Source organism: Tympanuchus pallidicinctus, unplaced genomic scaffold (genome assembly GCF_026119805.1).
Source record: "Tympanuchus pallidicinctus isolate F22 unplaced genomic scaffold, pur_lepc_1.0 scaffold1, whole genome shotgun sequence".
In the NCBI taxonomy this organism is placed as follows: Eukaryota; Metazoa; Chordata; class Aves; order Galliformes; family Phasianidae; genus Tympanuchus; species Tympanuchus pallidicinctus.
Genome location: NW_026294618.1, coordinates 21,064,552 through 21,090,259, shown reverse-complemented (window position 1 = coordinate 21,090,259; position 25,708 = coordinate 21,064,552). Strand labels below are relative to the sequence as shown.

General features: G+C 36.3%; 2 protein-coding genes across 2 annotated transcripts in view; one reads left to right on the top strand and one right to left on the bottom strand.

Moving 5' to 3' along the window:
* CSMD1 (CUB and Sushi multiple domains 1) overlaps positions 1–25,708 on the top strand; it is a 984,784-nt gene that overhangs the window by 526,538 nt on the left and 432,538 nt on the right. Inside the window, exon 5 of the mRNA XM_052696996.1 lies at positions 12,758–12,965. Coding sequence (XP_052552956.1) covers positions 12,758–12,965 — 208 coding nt within the window. The remainder of the gene's footprint in view (positions 1–12,757; positions 12,966–25,708) is intronic.
* LOC128087832 (uncharacterized) overlaps positions 1–25,708 on the bottom strand; it is a 303,478-nt gene that overhangs the window by 37,456 nt on the left and 240,314 nt on the right. The window lies entirely within an intron of this gene.

Genomic DNA, 25,708 nt, shown 5'->3' with positions numbered 1-25,708 from the left:
GTTGAGAGTTGCATTCCCTTTGCCCACCGATGCTGTTATTCCATCACAGAAGGCCAACAGATTGATCAGCTGTGATCTTTTGGTGAAGCTGTGCTGTCTGTCTTGGATCATGAGCTCATCTTTCATATGCCTTAAGTTCGTTACAGGGAGTGGTGAGGTGCTGGAACAAGCTGCCTAGAGAGGTTGTGGATGCCATATCCCTAGAGGTGTTCAAGGCCAGATTGGATGGGGCCCTGGTCTGCCTGGTCTAGTATTAGATGTGGAGGTTGGTGGCCCTGCATGTGGATGTGGTAGGGGGGGTTGGAGATTCATGATCCTTGAGGTTCCTTCCAATGCTGACCATTCTGTGATTCTGTGCCTTAACATGCCTTTCAGGATGAACTGTTCCATGATCTTCCCAGGCACAGAGGTGAGGTTCACCAGCATGCTGTTCCCTGGATCTCCCTTCCTCCATTTATTTTAAATTAGAATGACGTTTCTATTTTTTCCAGTTCCCAGTGACTTTGCCTGATAGTCATGACTTTTCAAATATGATGGAGGCTGGCTTGGTAACCACATCAACCAGCTCCTTTAGGTTCCTGACATGCCTGTAGTCCAACCTCACAGTCACACTTGTACACATTCAGTCTCATGAAGTGTTCTCAGATTTGCTCTTCTCTTACACTAGGGAAGAGTTTTCTCCCCCAGTTCCCACATAGAGGTTCAAGATCAGGGATGTGAGAATACTGGCTGCCAGTGAAGACTGAGGCAAGTAACTCATTGAGTACCTCAGCCTTCTCCGTATCAGTTGTAACCAGTTCTCCTTTCTCGTTTATCAGAGGAAGTATGCTCTCTTTGGCCTGTCTCTTCTGATTTATGCACCTGTAGAATCCCTTCTTGCTGTTTTTAACATCCCTTGCCAAGTTCACTTCCATCTGTGCCTTGTCTGTCCTAATTCCATCTCTGTATGTTCATTCAGCATTCCTGTGTTTTTTCCCTGGTGACATGTCCTTAATTCCACTGCCTGTACTCTCACTTCTTTTCCCTGAGTTTGTCCAACAAGTCCTTTCCAAACCATGCTGATTTCCTACTTTCCCTGTCTGCTTTCTTGTTCTGAGAGATGGAGAGCTTGTGCTCTCAGAAAGGCATCTTTCTGAGAGTAGCCAGCCTTGTTCCACTCCTTTGTCTCTAAGGACTTCTTCTGAGGAGAACTCATCCAACAATTCCTTAACCTGAAGTTCGTTCTCCTGAAGTTTTGCACTGACAAAAGCTGTCTTTTCCTAGTCACTTACTTGTGCTTCATGTGTTTGGGAAGGATTTTCATAAAGACATTCTTTATAATCTTTTGGTGATCTGATGTGAGCTTGAGAGATCTGCAGTTGCTAGAGTTGTTCTTGCCTTTTTTGGAAACCGGAAATAAATACATATCTTTTCTCCAGTCACTGTGAATCACACTTGATCTTTACTGCCATTGGAAGATGTTAAACAGCAGCTTTACACTGCGGCAGACCAAGAGCTCCTGGATGCATACTGTTAAGTAGCATGAAATTCCACACACACCATTTATTTGTGTAGTCTCTAAATTGTTCCTGCTGTTTTGATTACTAGTTTTCTCCCCAAAACATCTCAGTTGTATTGTGAATTCAGAACCCTGAGTGCAGCCTCTGCCATGTTCTTCAGTTTCCTTTTGAAGTAGAATGGTTTCCAGAATACCTTCTCTTCACGTTCCTCACAAGTTTCATTTCTTCTAAATTTTGACCTTTCTCCTTTTATCTCCATATTTCTCAGCAATACTTCTATGTTCCTGTTGAGTAGCTTGTCCCTTCTTTCACCTTTTGTATGCTACTGTTTTGCATTTGAGATGAAGTATCTCAGTCAGGAATTCCCTATTCAGCCCTCAGCAGCTTCCTTCTATGACTACTCATTTATGTACAGAAAGAGATGGATCACTCTTGAGCTTTGAGGAAGCTGCCCTTGAAGTCAAACAAGCTCCCCTGGGCCCTCTAGCTCTTCACGGCATTATCCCATGAGAGCCTGTCTACCATTTCACAAGCAAGTTAAAATCTGTTCTGCTGAACTCCAAGGAGTTTATCATATTACTTGCCTCCCTCATATCTCTCAGGATTTTCAACTTGTAGTTATTAGAACTGCAGCTGGCATTGAATATCACTTCTTTGAATTGTTCTGTTTCTACACCTAATTCTTTTGTCTAATGCCTGCATTAAAAAGAAAATTCTTCCCAGTGAACTCAGGAATCTAGTGAATTGATTGCCAGTTGCTGTGCTGCCATCCATAGAGATGTTGAGGTGATTAAAGTCTTCAGTAAGAACCTGAATATGTGGTTGAGAAGCTTAGTAATTTAAAGTTTTAATCATTTCTTCTTGATCTTAACACTTAATGTCTGTAGTAAACATTCAACATGACTTCCCTATTGGCTTCTCCATCTCTGTACAGCAAACCTCTGTTCATTCAAGGTCCTACTTTGCATGGGGTACAGGTTCTCCTTTTGTTTCCACTTTGCCTAAAAGCCTGTGTCCATCCATCACAGCACTCCAGTCAGGTGAGCTTTCCTACTAACTCTGTAATTTCAGTGACACCACAGTTTTGTGTGTACTTCCAGTTTGTCCAGTGTGCTTCCTTCCCATGTGACAAATTTTTGTGCACAGGCACATGAACTGAGCTTCCAGTCATGTTACTGTCCAAGGAGAAAATAAATAGACTAACTTTGCCCTGGCCCATGTGGTATACTCTGGGCTTGTTCTCCCATTCACTTGTAGGTTTTGACCTGTATCCATGATGAACTTAGTTTGGAGCTCTCCTCACTATTTTGCCAGGCAGAGCTTATGTCTCTCCTGCAGTTTTCATTCCTTGGAGAAGATCCTGTTGTCAAATAGCTCAAAGCCCTGTTGCTGAGCAAGTTGCTTGTTCAAGTGTTCTGAAGGAATATGACAATCTTGCCTGAGCTTTTCCCCTTGCATCAAGAACTCCTGTGGGCTTCTGTGCCTATCAGCCTTATCCCAGAGTAATGTCAACAACCTTTACTGCTCAAATTCTCCCTCAGCAGTATTATGGGTAGGTATGTGGTTGACTCAACTGTGGTTCATTAACAAAGGATAGCATTTGTCTTCTGTAATAATTTGTAAAGGTTTGTTGCATCCCTGGAGGCATTCAAGGCCAGGCTGGATGTGGCTCTGGGCAGCCCGGTCTACTGGTTGATGACCCTGAAGATAGCAGGGGGGTTGAAACTTGATGATCATTGTGGTCCTTTTCAACCCAGCCCATTCTATGATTCTATGATTGGGACTGATTCAGCTATTAATACAGTTCCTCACAGAAAATAACTATTTTATAAGCATTTGTCCTAAAAAGAAAATACAAGAGATAATGACCATGAAAGAAACAGAGATTTGGTTTTTCATGTCTACTGCTTGCATTCGATTTCAGTCAGTATGCAGTAAAAAAATTTTTTAATCAATGCTTTGAATGTCACAAGAAAACATTTTTTCTAACCTTTTTGTTGTCTGATCTTAAATGTGTCTTTATCCTTCTAGTAAGATGTAGTGAGCAGGATTCAGAAAAAAAATAATGGTGTAAGTTCATAGTATCGTCAGTGTCTACTAAAAATCTGTTCTCTTTCTGTAGATGATGCCCTATTTGCTAGTGTTTACTGATGTAAGTACAGGAAATATGACCCTGTACATACATAGCTCTCTATCAGGAAAGAAATTTTGCACATGATTTGTAATTTTGTGAATTTACCCTGTTAATAAAAACTCAAATGGGGATCTACAGCTAATACAGAACTTCTATGAAAGCAAATACTTTGGTGTAGCTTCTGCCAAGAAATGCAAATCATAGCACAATAGTTAAACAATTTCTTAATAATTGATTTCTGTACACTGAAACTTTGCCTTAGTGGATTTGTTTTTCAATTCATGTGGGGAGTGAAATTTATGATGGATGTTGGGCATTCCTTATTTATTTAATTTTATCACTCTGGAACATACAGACATAGAAGGGGCTAGTCCTTTCTATTCTCTATGTCTTCGGGAAGAGAATGCTACCATTTTCTTCCAGGAATTTTCATGAAAACACATTTTAATGTAAATCATAGAATCATTTCACTGTGTCATTCAAGATAATATAGAAGATTAAAAATAAAGCTACATTATAAACACACACATTTGTGTGTAAAAATGTTTGTTTGTTTTTGTTTATGTCCCTCAATAAACAATTATTTTTGTGTGTAAAATTATGGCAGTTTCCAAACTGAAAAAGATAGGGGGGAAAAAAAAAAAAAAAAAAAAAAAAGCAACAACAAAACAACAACAAATGAAAAGTTCAAAACCAAGAATTTATGGGAAGAAAATGGTTTACAAATTTATTGTCTTAAAAAAAATTGACAAGGTGTATCATTCAGTGATCCATGTAAATTCTTCTGCTTTTTTGCCCTGCAATGTGAAAAACTCTTTGTTGTCTCTATCTTAACTGCTGTATCAGTGTCACAGTGTCTTCTTTCATCTTGGGGTTGCAGTATTTTTCTGTAAATCCTGAAATATTTTGAAAATCAATTTCATTCTTGGTAGTAACTTCACTAATAGTTGTTTATGGTACGTGGCAAAGAAGAACTTTGTATGATTAGGTTCTCAATTCTCAATAATTCTGAGGATCTCTAGTTATTTGAAACTTGATTTTTTTGATGCTAACATTAGGAATACAAATTGGATTAGCAACATCATAATTGTAAGCTTTTTCACATAGTGAAAATAGCTACAAGAAGAGCATGTAATATATTACACTGTGTATTTTATAAGAATAAAATGACCAAGTAATGTGAACTACATGTCAGAAATGTACACAAGCATCAAGTAATAGGTTTAAGATTTAAATCAATTATTGGAGAAGTGATTAATATATAATGAATAATATATAATGAAGGTGTTAGAATAGATAAAGGGAAGAGAAGATTTTATGATTAATGATAGAGTAAGAAAATTGAATACAGAGGTTCAAAACTGATATTTTTAAACACCTATCAAGTTGAAATTGAAGTTCATCATGCTGTTCACACTTTCACCTGCATTATGAGGTCAGATATAAACCACTATGTCCAGATAGATACAAGTTAGTAAGAATGAAACAAAAATCTCTGAGACGGTCATAATGATGAAGGATTTTATAACTACACGTGAACTTTTGGAAATAACTGGATTAAAGTTCCTAGTAAATAAAAAATGTAAGTGAAACATGCAAAACTCCTTTGTTTGTCCTTAAAGCATTCAACATTCTCCCTTTTTGCTTCAAAATTCTCAAAAGAGGACTCAACTATTAATTTGTTGTAGATTGTTATTTTAGGGAATCCATTCAGTGTTTTTTAAAAAAAAAAAAAAAAAAAAAGAACAAAAACAAAAGAAGAATTCTTCTGGTGAAGAATTATCATATCACCAGAAAAGAGTTTACGATGCTTAATTGAAAAGAATCTTTACAAAATATCCAGATCTTTTATTTCCATAGGACAGTGGATGAGATTACAAATTTATGATTGTCAAAAGTCTTAAGCTTGCTATCCTTTTTTAAAATCACATTTTTTTGCAAAGTAATTGTAGCAGAGTTGGGGTTTGGATTCTGTTTGCTCAAACACGTACTGTCAGTAGCTGAACTTTTCTGCCAGGTTAGTTGGTAACTGTCACGCAGATAAGTAGATGGATCTATGCCTGTGATAGGGGAGCAGTAAGTCCATGGGCCCATTGGCCCCCAAAAATGGGAAGGGAAAAAGAAAAGGGGTAGGGAGATGGGAGCTGTGCTCAAGGAAAAAAAAAAACAAAACAGAACAGTGGCAACGATCTAAGGAGGTAAACTTATTTTACTAACTATGACATCGGAATGCAAGATAACACAATGTAATACAATTTAATTGAAATTGAGACTAATAAATCAAATAAAATAGGAGAGAGAGGGAGAGAGAATTTTCTGAAACCAAGCAAATCTGAAAAGCATACGGCTTGGAAGCATCCCCCCACTCTGCCAGGCAGTGAGCAAAAGCAAAAACAAAACAAAACAAAAAAAATTAATGGACCAGATCCCGTGACTTCTATGATGTACCTTCCTCTCTGGTCATGGGGTGCTCTGGGATATACAGTTCTTCTTCTCTTTTGAGATCCAGGTATCTGGACTATTAACTCTTTAATTACCCGTGCTTTGCATGTTTTTATGATGTGGAATACCAATAGCAAAAATTACAAAACCATGACATTAACTAACCATGATAATTTCTGCAATTTTTACAAAATCCCACTGTACTTGAAATCAGAATTATTTTGAAGTTTCCTTTGAAAAGCCCAGAGAGAGAAAGAAAATTCATCTCAGATGCATGGGTTAAAGATTATTTAATTAATTTGGAGATCATCAACAGCAAAAGAAGAAACTGAGAAACTGAGGCAAACTGATGGACACTCATCTGTGCTACAATATATCTAGATCCAAGTAATTATAGGAAAGAAAAAGTAATTTTTTTACGTGTTTCCAGTTCTTAAAACACAGAAAAGAAAGACAGTGTTTGGCTTTTAACTATCCGAAATAAGTAATGGAATCATAGAATGTTTTGGGTTGGAAGAGGCCTCAAAGACCTAGTTGCAACTTCTCTTCCTTGTGCAGAGTTGTAATCCACTAGATCAGGCAGCCCAGTTTCATCCCACCTGACCTTGAATGCCTCAAGGGATGAGGCATCCACTGCTCCTCTAGGCAGCCTGTTCCAATGCTTCATTATGCTTTGAATAAAGAATTCCTTCCTAACATCTAGCCCTAGTCTCCCCTGTTTAAGTTTAAAACCATTCCTCCTTGTCCTATAATTATCAAATAAGATCTATACAAGACTAAAGCATGATTGAATATGAGCAAGTAAAACTGTATCCTTTGATGGTTAATTAGTTGGCTGACTTAGCCAAATAATCAACTATCACCTTCTGCCTCGTATTTGTTCAGTAGCACCTGGTAAACTTGCAGATGGTGTTCTTTCTGTTCCTGTGAACACTGGTGTGCTCCACTTGGTGCAAACTTTGCAATATTACAATGTTACTGTCATCATTTTCAACATATTGAAGCTGATATTCGCTCTCTGCAGAGTTTGTGATCATAATCTGCTGATTCGTGTGACTTAACTGGTTGAGATGCATTTCATGGTGTGACAGCTGTGCATTTCCAGAACGTGGTTTGTCCTTCATATTCTTGTTGCCACTGTTGAAACACACTATCCGCTACCTCACTGTGCTCACATCCACTGTTTGGTCTCCATAAATTTTTACCAGGCATCAATAGACGTCAATGGGTACAATTTTTTCCACATGAGGAATTCTCTTACACTCTTGCTTCATATGCACTTTCATGCCAGACACCATTTTGTCAGACTGCCCCTCTGCTGTTTTTTAAATGGCAACAAAAGTAAATAGTATATTGGTGGGAAGGTTCAGCCTTTACTGCTATATCTCAAACAACCTTAGATGTTGTGGGCCAACATAAAAAAAAAATAGGATATATGATTTTCAGAAAAAAAGTAATATTTTTCATTATCTGCAGTAATTACATACTGATTCTTTTTATTTGTATATACATCTTCACAAGCCAACAGTATGCACTTGCAGCCTGGAATGCCAACTGCATCTTGGGCACCATCAAAAGAATTATGGCTAGCAGGGCAAAGGAGATGATTGTCCCTCTCTGCACTGCTGTTGTGAGGACCCACCTGGAGTATTGTGTCCCTACTGGGGGGGCCCTGCACAAAAAGATGTAGAACTGTTAGAGCAGATCCAGAGGAAGGCCACAAAGACGATCAGAGGACTGGAGCACCTCTTTTGTGAGGAAGCTGAGGGAGCTGGGCTTGTTCAGTCTGGAGAAGAGAAGGCTCTGAGGAGATCTCATTGTGGCCTTCCTGTACCTAAGAGAACTTATCAACAGGAAAAGGATCAACTTTTTGCATGAGTAGATATTGATAGGATAAGGAGGAGTGGTTTTAAACTAAACAAAGGGATATTTAGCTTACACGTTATGAAGAAATTTTTCACTCAGCGAGTAGTGAGGTGCTGGCTCAGATTGCCCAGAGGAGCCGTGGAGGCCCTATACTTGGAGGCATTCAAGCATAGGTTCGATGGGGTCCTGGGCAGTCTGATCTAGTGGGTGGCAGCCCTGTACATGGCAGAGGCATTGGTACTAGGTGATCTTTAAGGTCACTTCCAGCCTAAGCCATTCCATGATTTGATGATTCTATGATATATTTGTTACTGTTTTATCTAGACTACTTGTATTTCCTATATGTATTTTATTTTCAAGTGGTGCAAGCCGTATGTATTTGCATGCACACTTGATCTAATATGCATGTTTTCTTAGTTTCAAGCACTTAAATCTTACCACTGAGAGATCCAAATATTTGTAGCTTTACACTTCAAGTAGTCATTTACACTGATAGAAACAGCAGTTCGTGCAGTTGCTCATAACTTCAAAATAACCATGAGTGCTTAGAATTAATTACTTGCATGTTTTAACAACCAATTTGTTAATCACTTAAGAGTCTGAATTGTTGAAGCCTGAAGCAGTATACCCTATAAAATTGCTTCTAGCACAGCAATGCATTAAGATTTCCATGCAATGTCCTAACTTCACAGAAGCATCAAATAGAGAAAACTGTGGCCAAGGAGAGTGACTAATCCAAGAGGTGAACTAGCTCTTAGGCCTGCTGGTGAAACACAACTTATGCCCAAAAGGCCAAACTCTACCCGAAAGTAGTATTGGCACATCCTGCCTGCCTATGCTAACTCTTATGTGACTTATTGTGTTACAGCATTCAACAGTTTGGTTGCCTCAGAGTGGATGCTGTCTCCGTATGAGGAAACCTGGAAACCATAGGCTTTTGGAACATAAAACAGTGCCACAGTCAGTGGCAATACAGATTTATGTGTTCCTACCTGACTAATATCTGCTTTCCACTTCTGTGCTAATTTGGTTCCTTGCAGATCTCATAGAAATGCTGTTCTTGAATTGATTAAAAAGCAATGCATCGCTCCAGGGCAGATAGGTAGAACAGACTGAGATCCTCCATTTTTTGTTGATCGTGTACAGTGTATAAATTTAGACTTCTGTATGTGATTACCAGAAATAATTAACTACATAGCCTTCCTTGTCAGCTGTAAAAGTCAAAGCTTTACTGCTCAAAGCTTAGTACAGTGCACTGCAGCATAAATAATAGGTAGTACTGAAATTCCCACTAATACGTTACTTAATGCTAGTTTAAGCACAATGGGAGATGATTTCACTGAAAATGTTGTCATAGCAAAACGTAATGGCACATACCCAGTACCAAAGCATTTTGGACAACCTAGGAAGTATATGGATAATTAAGAATATGGAGGAAATATGTGGATAACTAAGTATATGGATGAGAAAATAATCCTTTCTGTCATTCAAAGGTACAGATATAACCTATACACTTTTATTAACTGGAACTCCTATCCTAACTATTCTTTTATTTTGATTCCTAAAATAACTAGCTAACTAAGTACATAAATATACACAATTATGGCAAAGCATGAACAAGTGTAAAACTTGAAAAATAGAGGTGGAAATCAGCAGTTTTTGTTGTTTAATGGTTCGCACAAACTCTAATACGGATGACGACCACAGTGAAAATCAATAACTAGCTGTTACATTCTGTACTGAAATATTGGCAGAATATGTATGAAATTAATTTGTTCTTTGCTCTGTTCATGATCTTATGTGAAGTGCTTTAAAACTACAGAGTTTAAAATAAAAATGGAATAAAAGATAATTTTAGATATTACTGGATAACAAATCACAATTTTCCTTTCTTATTATATATTATATAATTTTAAAATTCTTATCTTTAAATGTATTGTGCATCAGGAATTTAACTCTGATCCCTGACTTTATGCATCAGTTCTTTAAGTTTCCCACTTGCCTTTTCCATCAGCCTCACAATGGCTCTTTCAGTATGCACTGAACTGCAGGCCAGGAACTGAATGAGAAGAAAAAAAAAATAACAGGGCCCAGACAAGAAGACATTATATTTAGTGAAAAGAACTGCCCTCCTCTGTTTGTGTTCCAACAAATGATGAAGTTTTTATCAAGTTTGTGGTAGCTAAGGATGTATACATTTACACACCATATTCTTATCTCTAGATAGGAGAGATACATATTTGAAGGCTGGACTACTGTGTTGATAAAGAATTGGCTGGATGTATACAGCCAGAGGCTTTTAGTCAATGGCTCTGTGTCCATGTGGAGGCTGATCACGGGTGGTATTATCCAAAGATCAGTCCTGGGATCAGTACTTATTAACATATTTATCAAAGACCTAGCCCATGGGTTTGAGTACACCCTCAGCAAGTTTGCTGATGTCACTAAGCCGAGTCATGCAGTTGACACAACAGAAGGAAGCATGACATCTGAAGGGATCTAGACAGGTTTGAAAAATGGGTTTTCGTGAATCTAATGGCATTCAACAAGGCCAAGTGCAAGACTGGGGCAATCCCAGATATGTGTACAGACTGGTAGAAGAAGTCATTAAGAGTAGCCCTGTTTAGAAGGACTTCGGGGTTTGAGTAAATGAAAAATGAATGAAAATCTTGACACGAGCCAACAGTATTGTGTTTTTGCAGCCCAGAAAGCCAACTGTATCCTGGGCAGCATCAAAAGGGCAGTGGTCATCAGGTTAAGGGAAGGTATTTGCCCCCCAGTTCGTCCTTGTGAGGCCCCATCTGGAGTACTGCATCCAGGTCTGGGGTTGCTGACAGATAGTGCTGCTGGACCGGGTCCAGAAAAGGGCCACAAAGATAATCAGAGGACTGGAGCACCTCTCTTGTGAGAACAGGCTGAGGGAGTTGGGCTTACAGAAGGCTGTGAGGAGATCTCATTGTGGCTTTCCAGTACTTAAGAGAACTTACCAGCATGAGGAAGACCAACTTTTTACATGAGTAGATAGAGATAGAACAAGGAGGTATGTTTTTAAACTAAATGAAAGGAGATTTAGCTTAGATGTTAGGAAGAGATTTTTCACTCAGAGGGTAGTGAAGCATTGGCTCAGGCTGCCCAGAAGAGCTATGGAGGCCCTATACCTGGAGACATTCAAGGGTAGGTTGGATGGGGCTCCGGGCAGCCTGATCTAGTGGATGGTAGCCCTGTACATGGCAAGGGTTGGAACTTGATTATCTTCAACATCCCTTCTAACCCAAGCCATGATTCTCTGATTTATGTCAAATAAATGCAAAAAAAAAAGGGGGGGGGGAGGGGGGAGGGGAGGAGGGGGAAAATAATTTTTTGAATCTATTCAGAATCTTTTCTCCTTTTTAGTCACACCATTGTCCTGTAGAGTGCTTAAGTATTAAATAAAATATTCTGTTTCTGATTTGCTCCCAGTCCTCCCTTTAATTTTTGTCCTTTATTATCTATTTGCCCTTTTTCAGTAGTCTCCTTTTTAAAATGTCCAACTAGTTTTCTTCTTCCTTTGATTCAAATGAATACTTTTTCCTTCAAATCTTCCCTTATAACTCATTTTCACTGACAGTCTTTCAACTGTGATTGAAAGGAGCAATTCTACTCCTATTCTTATGCTACCTTAATTAGCTATTCAGTTATTATTCTAATTAGACTGTAAGTTCCTTGTGTCATGCACCTTGTCAAGCTATTTGTTTTTAAATCTCCACATGCACTTATGTTATGTAAATAATGCCTAATGATAATAGCAGTAAGTAGAGATGATAAAATGGGTAAAAATGAAACTTATCTTCTGATCATTCACCTATGCAGAAATATTTTAGTTGCTGTTGCTATAGCTTCCATAGCCACATTGTAACACACTGAAAGCTACTTAATGAATTTTTAACTTTTTATATCTGTGAATTGCATGGGTTGTGTGTTATGTTTTTTTTTTTTTAATCATTATCTATTTGTTTTTAATTGTTTTAATGCTCAGTGTTAGTAACACAGAATATTTTCAAAGCTTTCAATAAAATCTTGGGGGAACAGCAAAATCTGTCAAACTCTGTTTTGTAAGCATATTGAACATCATTCCAGACTGAACAAAAGATTTTTATGCTCTGTTTTTAAAATTTAGCTAATAACCATAAAATAGAAAAAATATTATTAGCTGATGACATGTGAACCTTAGAAATTCCATCTGGAAACAAAGCATTGAAAATTTGCCATCTGTAAACATCCCAATTCAGAACAAATAATGTAGAATGAATTATGTGATTTTATTAATGCTTCCTAGATTAGAAGAGATTTTCAATCTATAGGAATATTTTTTTTTCCACAGTTCATTACAATTCCAAGAAATTAAATAGAACATTAGAATTATTTTAAAATCCATACAATGGAGCCAAACTGAATTTCTGTGACTCTCTGCTCAGGTGTTTCTTAGGTTACCTCTGTGGATACTTTCATAGGACCAAACTATGGTTTCTTCAAATCACCTTGTACTAGATGTCTCTGCTGAATTTATCCTTGTTTGTCCTGGAGCTAAAGAAAAGAAGTAAAAAAAAAAAAAAAAGAAATCAATCAAACAAAAAAGAACAGAAACCAAAAATCTGTTGATCTAATGCCAGAAAATTTTCTGTTTTGTTTGGAAATAGATTTTTTTTTCTCTGTATGTGTATATTTGGGGGTGCTGTATGCACAGCAGAGAAAGGCTTGGTTCAGTAAGTCAGAAACAGGGTGATGTTTTATTTATTTACAATGCAGTTGCATTAGTAATCACTATTCTGTTCATCAGCTGAAGGAGCATGTGGAGGGACACTGCGTGGGACAAGTGGAACTATTTCAAGTCCTCACTTCCCTTCAGAGTATGAAAATAATGCTGATTGCACCTGGACCATATTGGCTGAGCCAGGAGATACAATTGCTTTGATTTTTACTGACTTCCAGTTGGAAGAAGGATATGACTTCTTAGAGATCAGTGGAACAGAAGCACCTTCAATATGGTAAGTGAGAGCTTTTGTAAAGATCCATGTTTCTGCTTTCCTTTGTTGGTATTTTTAAAAGATATTTAAGGGTAGCTGTGCTTTCAATCTGTAATAGCTACTTTGTTAGATATTTTACTTTGGTGTCTTTTCATCCTCCAGGGCTGAAAACAATAATCTTTTTCTAGTACTTTCCAAATCTTCATTCTCCTCCATCTTCAAGAGTTATATTGGTAAAATGTGTTAGCAGTGAGCATTCACTGCTGTTCTACATTTGAACTTGGTACAAGTATGTTAGCAGATGCTATATCTTGAATGGTTGGCTTATCGTGATATTGTACTTTTTGAGCAAAATTCAGCCTCATAGAAAAACAGGAACACATAGAGAGCAAATAGATGTCATCTTATTCTAAACAGGCTGTAAATCAGTTCTATTTCTGTACTCATGCTTTCTTTTTTTTTTTTTTTTTTTTTTGTTGACTCAAAATTTTTGGTTTAGGAATATTAGGGCTTAATAATATTAGCAATAATTAGCAATAATTAGGGCTTAATTAATTCAGGGTTAGTAATTGTAATACTCAAACTTCTTTCTCTATACCAAGTAAAAGATGATAGTTCTTCTTATGAGTTATTTTAACTGATTAAATTACCCAGCAGTTTCTAGCAGTTTCTATTAGGATTTTTCTGCAAATAACATATAGAGGCTTTATATTGTTTTCATCTCTGAGAAGAATGCTTTGTGTTTAGCATATGCCATTGCTACAAAGTGTAACCTTGCCAAAAAAAAACAACAAACAACTAAAACTACTACAGACCTGCTGCTCAAACATGGCCGATGGATATTATCTTCAGAATGCTCTTTCTGGAGATCTAATGAATCTCACTTTTTTTTTTTATGGCATAATATGCTAAGCAATGAAATATATTTTGTGAAGTTCTAGGTAGCATCTGATGTGTTAAAAAACTTTTGTCAAATGAAAATGTGCATCCTTAGCAAACTTTGCTCTGGGATACTACTGGATTTTGTCTTAAAATTACTTTCCCATTTTTCCAAGTGACCACAAGTTGTATAACAGCAGCCACTGAAATAGCTTTGTATAAATTAAGTGCTCATATTTTACTTTCTGAAATACAATGTGTAAATACCTCATTTGCCTCACTGTCAGGCAGAAACGTGGACAACATTCATCAGTTTCAATGTTTTATTATTGTGGGTTCTGAGGAGCAAATGCTGAAATCTGGAAAGAGAAGAGCTAATGGAATCTTATTATAAGACATAAAAATCTGTCCATTTGGTTTTATGTGATAGGCTCTAATAGCTACATGAGTATATATTTGCAGCTGTATTCCAAGAAATTCACTTGTTACTGAACTTTAGCATATAGGAATTGTTTTACATTCTGTGTTTCTATGGTTCTGTAGTTTACAGACAATAACATTTACATATACATATCCATTCCCCAGAAGATTTCTCAGAATAGGTGATGTAAAATAATATGTATAAAGCAAAGGATACGTATTTTGCATTGGTCTTGTATGGTATTGATCACTAGTAGTGCTTGAAATCAGAAAGATCAAAAGAATCTTCTTTTTCCTAGAATTTAATCTGAACATTTTTTTCTCTCTATTTTGGGGTTGGTTTTTTGTTTGTTTGTTTGTTTGCAGATATTTTTATTAGCATGCTTAATCTTATCATGAGAAGAAAAATGTGGAATTTATGATATGTTCCTGTGGTCACTACTAAAAGTTTGAAGAAGCTATGGGAAGTTTTATAAGAAATGTTTAAAGGATTATTGGATAAATTGTAATGATGCTACACATTCAGCTATATTTAAACCAGAATGGTTACCATAGTGACATTGGAGCCATGCTAAATGTAGTGCGTGCTGTAATCTACTAAAATCAGCTGTGTTCAGATGTGAAATTATTCCATACTTAAAACTAATGGTCTAGAGGTGTGTCACCCTAAAATGTGATTTTATTTTTAATTGGTGCCTTTTATTGTATCTGGCACCATGTCAACAGATTTCTGCAGTAACTGTTAAAAGACATGTATGCCATTAGTGCAGTGTGGTAATTATGTTGGTTCTTTCCCTTAAAGGAATATTTGCTGAATAATAAGCTAAATATTTTCCTACTGAAAAGCCCAGAAAAACAGATATGTTAGTACTGGAAAACTTAAAAAGAGAATAATTTCAGATGGTGATTCTCTAGTGATTTTAGTGTATGGTGCAGTAGCTCTACATTAACCTTCCCTCTCCAGAACTATCAACAAGATTATAAACAGTTCCATGACAATTACAGGAAAAGCTGAATGAACCTTTTAGAAAGAATTAAGTAAAGTCATGGAAATGCTAGAACAAATAGAAACTACATGCTGAAGAAAAATAATCTTATGTATATATAAAATCTATATATGATATATTCTACTGTATTCTGCTGTAGGGAACCTGCTTTGGCAGAGGGGTTGGCATCAATGATCTCTGGAGGTCCCTTCCAACCACTACAATTCTGTGATTCTGTGATTCTGTTCCATTCCAGTCCATTCTATTATATTTTTCCTGTGCCTCACATGTTTCTAAACCTTCTTTAAGATTTTTAGTCAGTTTTAATTTTATCTAGCTGTTTGTAGGTTTGTTTCTCAATGCACTGAAAAGGAGAAAGGAATTTTTTTTTTTTTTTAACTTACAAAGGATTATTTGAAAACTATGCATGCAGTCTATCGTAATGATATTAGTTTATAAAAGATTCAAGTGACATTACCTCACTGTTCATTGTATGTCCAGATACAATTAGAGAGTCCAAAGTTGTTGACATTTTTTGTCTAAGTAAGGGGCAGTTACGTAGATCTGGGTCTTGAATGGATGTTCGTATATAGATGTATTTTTTTATTTCTTCTTTGAATCAATGTGAGTGTCAGTGGGCTTAAAAAGATGTATACTAGTGCTTGCAAAGTGAATATGATCAGGTAGAGTACATTTTCTAGTTTTTAAGGGAAGTAAAACGTTTATCTGGAGTTGGTACACTCTTTTTCCCAATACCAAGAATGGTACTTCTGGGAGCTTATCGGAAAACCTTCTGTCTGGAGTCCGTCTTAAAGTCCACCAAATGTCTGGATCTTTAAAGATTCTGAAGAGCTCCTGATGTGTGATGAATTATTAGAAGTGGAATAAACTTTCACATAATTTCTCTACATTAAATCTCTTTTTAAATGGCTCCAGATATGTCTCTTTATATTTCAACTGAAATTATGTTGTATTTAAAATTAAAACAAGGTTGGATCTAGAGATGGCATTAAGAAGTATCTAGAAGTCCAGAATGAACTTGATATGTTTTGATGTAAAATCAGTAATATATATCTTGGGGAAACCATTCTTTTGAAAATCTTTTTGTGAGTCTTCTCAAAGACTACCCCTCAACATTGTTATCGATGCAAATATGTAGATAGATAGATAGGTAGATAGATAGATAGACAGGCAGACAGATTTGGACTATTTAGCTATTTCCAGATGAGGTAAAGCTGAGCAATTCACATGGCTGTAGATAAGTCAGACTAGGGCATTTTCTTTCAAGTATGTGTTTTTGCCATAACTTTTGCAAAATTAAAAATATATTTGAAAAATATATATAGCATTACAATATGAACAAAAGGCAATTATAAGAATAATTCTGCTATTGCTACTTTTTAACTTGAAATCTTAATATTGAACACATCTTGTTCTTATTATTTTCTACTTTAGTATACAATACTAACATTATCTGACTTCTTCCATTTAGATGGACATCAGATGCTTCCATTTTAAATCTACAATTTTTATCCTTTTATTTTCTTTTCATTTTTTTGCCAATAGAAGAGAACAAACTGTACCTCATATTTAATTTTATTCAAATAAATTTCCTTATACTATTTTAAAATATCTTTAGAATTAATTGGACTTCCTTATAAATCACCTCAATACCCTATTGAAAGACCATGGAAATTTATGTGAATGTGAGTGTTTTGGAAGCAACAGTAATGAATTGCTATATTCTTGGCATACATTTTGACATAAGTCACTGTAGTTATCTGAAACCTCTTCCTGGTTCTGTGTTAATGAATTAACTCTTTCTGCAATTGAGTCATAATGGCAATTTGCTTTTCTTAGATAAATTTATGTACTTATATATATAAGTTCTTAGACATTATTCTAATCAGTAGCATTCAAACCGGTTTATTTCTTTTGTTTCTAGAAATCTAACTTAGTCTTAATTCTTGCATGAGAATATTCAGTTGTATAAATCACCCTTTTAATAAACAACTATATATGAACTGATTATCTCAGAATTACATGATTACACAGCTGAAGAGCACCATCTATTGGCTTACTGTGAAAAGGTGTGCACTCTCAATAAAGTTGTTATATACCCATGACAATATAAGGGTCTTTTTATTTTCTTTTCCTTTTCCATCAAATGCAAAAGACAGTGCCATGACTATGCAATGTGATGGAAGCAATTAGATCCCAAACTTTTCACTTTAGAAAACTATTACATTATGTATTTGTAACAATTTATTTATTTTTGCCTATTTAGAGACATGCTACTGGTCATCCTTGTTTTTCACCGTGGAACTTTGCTGAAACTCTGCCTGTTCATATATATATATATGTATATATATATTTGTTGTTGTTGTTGTTGATGCTGGTATATGATTCTCTTGCTATTTTATTAAATATATTTTATGAGGAGATGAGCTTTGCTGGTCACAGTGAGGCAGATTTAGATTCTAATTACATAGTGAAGACGAAGCCAAAGAATATGATAAAGTTTAACAAATAAGCAGAAATGTATCATCTGAGTTTGTATGTGATCTCTGAGTTTCTGGCACTGCACTGCAAGAAATTGGATTATGGAGGCAGTCGGGACTTTGAGCTGGGGACAATGAATCTAAGATATGAAGAATGTCCTTTGGGTGGATTGGAGGATAGCTTTTAGATAGACAGATTTTAAGGAGCTGCTAAAGGTTTGGAAACATCTTCTGGATGGTAGAGTGTGTTTGGTTTCTGTCTGGGAATTTTGCTCTTCAGAGTAGCCATGGTGAGAGTTTTGAGCTATAAGTCACACCAGATTTTACAGTGTGTCATTCCGAATGTGCCTGGGAGATGTACTCAGGTCACCACTACCACCTGCACAGAGTGAACTAAAACATCTCAAACTCTTAGGAAACACACCATGACCAAAGTTACCATATTTGCATGGTAGGCATATTTTCTTTTCCCTCAAAGCAGGACTATCTTGGCACATTTTCATCTCCTGTGTAGGACAGCAGTGGAGCCTGGCTGATCATCTTCTTTCTTGTTACAGATATGGTAGGCTTACTAGCATTCTGTGTGTTTTTTTCAACAGGTACTGGCCCGCATAGTGATAGCAAGTGCTGAAATACATATCCAAATCTTCTAATCTTTGGGTAGTGATGTAAGAAAATGCTAACTTACTTTTGGATAACATCTTTCCTTTGGATTATGTTTTGATCTTGTATTCAGAGATGCAGGTTGATTGAAATAATCAGATAAGAAAAGAAAAGAAAAGAGAAAAGAAAAGAAAAGAGAAAAGAAAAGAAAAAAGAAAAGAAAAGAAAAGAAAAGAAAAGAAAAGAAAAGAAAAGAAAAGAAAAGAAAAGAAAAGAAAAGAAAAGAAAAGAAAAGAAAAGAAAAGAAAAGAAAAGAAAAGAAAAGAAAAGAAAAGAAAAGAAAAGAAAAGAAAAGAGATGTTAAAAGAATTTTTGTTAAGGCCCAATTAGGAAATATACAATAGAAATCTTGAGAAAAGTCTGATGTTTGTGTTTGAAGAAAACAAATCTTAAATGCATTATTTTCTCTCTTGTAATCATAGAATTATAGAATGTTGGCAGGATGTTCATCTAGTGCCCTCTGCCTTGACATAGGCAGAGTTGCCATCCACTAGCCTGCCAAGGACCTCATCCAGCCTGGCCTTGAACACCTCCAGGAATGGGGCATCCACAGCTTCTCTGGGCAACCTATGCCAGTGCCTCACTGCTCTCTCAGTAAAGAATTTCCTCCTAACACCTAATCTAAATCTGTCCTCTTCTATTTTAAAATCATTCCCCTTTGTCCTATCACTATTGGACTATGAAAAAATTCTCTCTTCTGCTGGTAAGCTTTCTTTAAGTAATGGAGGGCCACAATGATGTCTCCCAAGACTTATCTTCTCCAGGTTAAGCAAGCCCAGCTCCCTCAACCTTTCTTCATAAAAGGGGTACTGCAGCCTTCTTTGTGGTCCTCCTCCTGACCTATTGACAGCTCTATGCCCTTCTGGTGCTGGGAGCCCCTGGCCTGACAAAACACAACATCACAGCACGGAGGGACAATCACCTTCTTTTACTCTGAATAATATACACATATATAACTGTATAGATAAAAGTATTTTGATACTTTTGCAAAGTCTTTTACCCTAAAAAATGGGTAGTAAGTTAATGCTAGCAGTACTGACTGTAAACTAATATCTCTTACTTGTGTTATCTGTATAGGAGCAGAGACCACTTAGCTGCTAACGATGCCAACCTGTGAACAGTGTATAAAGTGAGAAGTACAGAAGCAGTGAATTGATGCCTAATTCACAGAACGCTATTGCTTTCTTTGCACCTATTAATTTACAGCCTACTGTGCTGAAGAAGTATAAAGTCTTAATTCATAGCACATCACAAACTGACAGGAACATTAGAGTGACAAACTGTCTTAAGGAAGCACTGTGACCTACAGTATAATTTTCCACCACATTTACAATAACATGAAAAGCACTACATTTTTAAAATTAAGCATATGAACAAAGTTTAAATACATTAAGAGGAAGCTTGGATTGCTTATCTGCAAAATACCACTAATATTACTATCTTTCTAAACAGGCTGCCAAATCCTGGGGAATTCAATATGAGCCTAAAATTTCTTTCTAGTAGTGCAATTGCATTGTTCTAAAATATGTATGTATTTGGCCTAGTTTTCTTGCAAAGTCCTTGACAATAGAGTCAGGAAAATATATTCTAACAGTGAAACTGCTTATGTCAGTATATTCAGAAAATGTTAGAAGCTTTTCTTAGAGCTCTTTATTACTCATTTTTTTTCTTCCCTTTACACGGTATCTACTCCTTTACTGTCAGACTGAAGTGTATCGTCCTAGTAAGACAAAATCTGCAGATATTATCTTTCAAAATTGAGATTAAAGCCTTTTTCCTGTATTTGCCATATAGCCCTACTAGAAATTCAAAATCTGCTTACAGTTACATTGATTCTCAAAAATTATTATACTACCTTTCTTTGACCACAAAAAATTCTAAAGCTGAAGCTGGCCTTGACTAATATAATACTATGGACATCTACGTTAACAGACATACAAGGAAAGAGATTAATGAAGAAAATTCTGATGTGAATGTGTGTATGCATATAAATGTGAATAAAAGTTACAAATATGAAGAAGTAATATAGTTCAATTCTGGGCAAATCACAAAAACAAACAGTCCTGGTATATCAAAGTTACCCTGGCATGAGTAGTGGCCTTAAGTGAGGATCATTCAATCATTGTTGGCTTTCTTTTTTTTTTTTTTTAAAGTAATGATAGAATTTTAGAATATAAAAATTGAGGGAATGTATTTGAGACAAGAATATTTTGAAAACTTCTACTAAAATATAGAACATAACATCTGAGTCTGGAGTACAAGTCTTATGAGGAGTGGCTGAGTGAGCTGGGATTGCTTAGTCTAGAGAAGAGGAGGCTCAGGGGAGACCTCACTGCACTGTACAACTTCCTGAAGGGAGGTTGGGTTGGTGAAGAGGTGTTTAGCCACTTCTCCCAGGCAACAAACAGGACCCGGGAAATGGCCGCGAGTCGTATCACAGGAGGTTAGGTTAGACATGAGGAAGAACTTTTTCTCTCAGAGAGTGGTCAGGCACTGGAATGGCCTGCCCAGGGAGGTCATGGAGTTGCTGTCCCTGGCAGTGTTCAAGAGGCGTCTGGATGAGGAGCTGCAAGATGTGGTTTAATAGCTTGTGGTAGCAGCGGTAATGAGAAGACGGTTGGACTAGATGATCTTATAGGTTGTTTCCAACCTTGTAATTCTATGATTCTATATTTCTATCGCCCTCCTTCCCTTCCCCATTACGCTAATTCATAATAGCGTCCATCCTCCCCTTCCCCATCTCTCTAATTAAGATTTGTAATAAAGTGGTCGGACCAACATTTGAACCGTTGTTTCTTAATCTCACACTGGGTATACAGATATTAAAAGAACCTCCTCTCCCTCCTATAAATTGGAGCAAGACACTTGCATGGCTCTTCTACTAAAACCAGTGCTGTTGTACACATTGGTTCAGAGGAAACCCATCAATTAGCTATTCTTTCAGTAATGTTAAGAAAATGCCTTGGCCCTTTGTATATTTATTTACTTCGCACACAGAATGCATCAATTACTTCTTTCACTCTAAGAGAATGCTAAATTGAATTTAAATAATGTGTTTATTGATGGCCACCTTTTTTTCAATGTGTGCACAATAGGCCAGTGTTTGGACTTCATGTGTCTTCTACAAAGGACTGTGCCTAGATAATACTGTGCTGCATTTTATCTCAGATGTTTTGCAGAAATAATTAAAGAACAAGAAGTTTAGATATGATACGTAACAATCTTGGAAATATTCCAGAGAATTTGCTGGAAAAAAAACAACACTTTTTTTTTCTGGTTAGACGGTTTAACCAATTATGCTAACTTATAGTAAAGAGAATGAACATAAAATATAAAACTTGAAAATGCAGATTAAATTTTTATTATATTGAATGACATGTAGACATGTATTGAATGACATTTACTAAGCATATAAATTACTTATTTAGTGTTCTAATTTTTGCATCTTACGCTATACTGTATGAAAAGGGCAGAAAAGAAATACAACCAGTCAACAACTTACATTAGTTGTATCAAACTAACATTAATTTAGTACTGTTTTTAATACTAGTTTTGCTTTCTTCTGATATGAGAAAAAATAACAGTTGTAGAAGTAATAGTAGTAGATTTAGTAGCAGCAGAAGAGTAAATTTTCCAACATAGTGCAAACATAAACAAAAAGGTTACTGGAGGATCTTGGGTATTATAAGACAGCACATTTAAAAGACAGAGAAACTAATACTTTTTCTTTAGTAATTATTTATGGTTATTTTAAAATTTAGTTTTAGTCTTCCCTAACCTGATGAATTCAGCATTTCTTTTAATAAAAGACATAATTTGAATAACTGTTACTTAAAATCCCAGTAAAATATCTTTATAGTAGTTGCATCGTGGGAATCATTGAAGACTTTTTCTCTTATGAAGTGCATAGAGTTAGCAGTTCCTCCAGGAGATTGAGGGCTGCATCTCAGTTTCACAGACTGTAAACAATATTTATCTAGAACTTCATCATGGATCAGGGCAATCCCAAGCAGAAATTCAGGATGAGAGAAGAATGACTTGAGAGCAGCCCTTGACAAGGATTATGGAGTGTCAGTCAATGAAAGTTGATGAAAGGGCCATGAAGAGCTGCGGCTCTTCAGCCTGGAGAAGGCTCCGGGAAGACCTTTTAGCTGCCTTCCAGTACTTGAAGGCAGCCTACAAGAAATCTGAGGAGGGGATTCTTATAAGGACATGTAGCAACAGGATGAGGGAAAATGCCTCCAAACTGGAAGTCCATAGATTTAGAGTAGATATTAGGATACTAGGAAGTAGTTCTTTACTGTAAGGGTGGTGAGACCGTGGAACAGGCTGCCCAATGAGGTTGTGAACGCCCCCTCTCTGGAAGCATTCAAGGCCAGGCTGCATGGGGCTCTGAGCAGCCTGGTCTAGAGGGAGGTGACCCTGCCTGTAGCAGGGGATTAAACCTAGATGGTCTTAAGGTCCTTTGCAACAAACTGTTCTATGCTTCTATGGATATAGCATTTTATACCAGAAATGTCCCTATTTACTCATCTTCATGCCTAAGGAAAAGAAATAATCCTTATTTTATCTACCTTCAGAAAACTGTCATTTCTAATTGATTACTTTGATAAATTAAAAGGAAAAGAAAATAACTGTCAGCAGTTTTCCTATGGAAGCTTCTAAAAATTTATATTTAATTTTAGAAAAAAAAAAAAAAAGTAAAAATATTAAAATCACCATTAGCATGCTTTGTTTCTGAGATCCACATTGCCTATGCTTGCTATATGGCACCAATGATTAATTGTCCTTATTTTTAATATCAAGCATTTCTAAGCTCATATACAGATAGTTTTACATATCAGTCATAACTCTATGAGACTGAAGAGCTGTCAACCAAATAATCCAAAAAACAACTTTACTAATAGAAATGGATCGTTTTTTGTGCATTTCACAAAACGATCTTCAATTTAGAATTTAGAATTTTCTTTAAACCCTCTGTAAGTTGCAGCATGTTCTTCAATTGCAAACTATACTTGTGTAATAGAAAGGAATAATAGGAAGTATTTGCTTGTTACGTGCTGTCCATTGGAATGCACAAATTCTTATTATGCAACGTATGCATTTGTCTACATGTCAGTTGTAGAAGTGCTTTTCCTTTGTTACCCTGAGCACAGATATAGTATGAGTTTGCACTTTCTACATGTTTAGCAAGTAACAACTGGCTAATCTTCCCTACTGCCAGAGCAGGTCAGTGAGTGCCACTGCATCTCATAGTCAGACATTATGAGCAATTAAAAAAACAAAACAAACAAACAAAACAAAACAAAAGGGAGAAATTATACCCAGTGAATACTGTAAAAACTTCAATCCTTTGAGGCAGGTGACAGAACCCTTCAGTCAGCTGAAGCAAAGGACATCTCTACCTTGTGCAGACAACTCTTTTGGAAAGGTAGTTAATGAGTATAAATAACAAATGCCTTTTTTTGCATTTCTGGGCTGAATTTATATGTTTTGTTTTTCTCTTTCTGTTTCTCTTTCTCTTTTTCTTTTTTCTCTTTTTCTTTTTTTTTTTCCTCTATAAAAATCCAGATAACGCACCTTAGTATTTTCCATTTTAAAGCAGTACTAATGTGTTCTTCAGAGTGTTTAAAGGCCTGTTGATGCCTGAGCCAGTGGGCATATATGCATACATATATAGGAATATAAATGCACATCCTGTATATACCGTTCTGAAAGTAATGCCACTTATTTTATTAGGCTAGCCCACAGTATCAAAGGTAGATGTTGGAGATATGGTATTAGAGGTTGAACCTTCCAACCAGTACTATATTCAATTTTGTTTCTGCGTGACAGATGGCAGCAAAGGGGCAGTCTGACAAAATGGCATATGAAGCAAAGGTATAATTGATTTCTTTCATGTAGAAGAAAATGTACTCATTAATATTCATTGACACTTGCTGAACTGTTATAGAAATGAAACAGTGGGTGTGAGGGCAGCAAGGTGGTGGGTGGTATACATTTCAGCATTGTGATGCTGAAGTCAGTGATAGTGAGTCACCTCTGCTGGTGTAGATTTTTATGAATGCAGCATGCAGGCTATTCATTGTTGGCAAAAAAATCGTAGCTAATGGTGATGACTGTGCTGAAAAATAGTGTTTTGTAGCTGAGAATTTGCTCTGTCGGATAGTATTACTGTATTCTTTCATGGAAATAAATAGGAGGCATTACTTTTGAAGCAACCTATATGTATATTCATATCTATACAAGTGAGAGGATAGTGGTGTTTTTCCCATGACATAGAAACACACACTCTCCATTCTCACACCCATTGAGACATAGTCCTTCTGGTGCACTTCAGCCTGGCCCTCTGGACCCAGGGAGACAGCTGGTAGAGATGTCAGCTCTGCTTCAGTCCCAGCTTCTCTGTGTTCCACCATGCAGGCAGTTTTCTATATGTTGCATTTAATGTGTGTATTCCACCCTGAGGGTTTTTTTTTTTTCAGGTTATAGCTTTCTACATTAGATTACTGGCATAGAATGCCAGCAGCCTCAGCTCCAGACCAATCTCTGACTGACCAAAACTGACAGATTTCTACATGCAGCTTGAGTATAAACATCAGTGCTAATTTCTGTCAGAAGTTGCTGAGTTCAAAGGAGCGTATTTTGCTTTGGAAATGCTCAGCTGTTGAAGTGCAGCAATAACACAACAATTCCTTGCACAAAGCTGGGGGCCCTATGTGTAGCAAGTGGTTTATTGTGTTGACACTACAGAGATAAATTCAAATATTTACGTTACATGCTGACATCCAGATCTGTACAAATAGGTATTGACCAGTTGCAAAAGGTATGATGTTTATTTATATGGAATACTCTGAACAGTGCCAGTAACTGTTTGTATTTACATGTCACTTGCTTTAAGAATACTTAACCTGACAAAAACAATTGTATGATATATACCATAGCTGTGCTTGCATATACTGGAGTTTGTTACCTACAGCTAGAAAATCCTTTTGAAAAATTTATTTGCTAATTTTGGTGCATAACACTGAAAAACAAGGATTCTTCTTCATTTAATATATATAATCAATATGCATTTACCAAGCTTAAATTGTAAATAAGAGGAATTAAATAGTCCATCACATTGTTTTCTATTACAAATATATATATATATATATAATGTATATAAAGAATACAGCCAGTTAGTTACCACTAGGAGGGCTTAACTTCTTGCTCTCTGCAATTACCTGAAAGCAGGTTGTAGCAAGGTGGGGGTTGGCCTCATTTCACAGGTAAACTATTCATAGAAAGAGACATAATGGCCTCAAGTTGCACC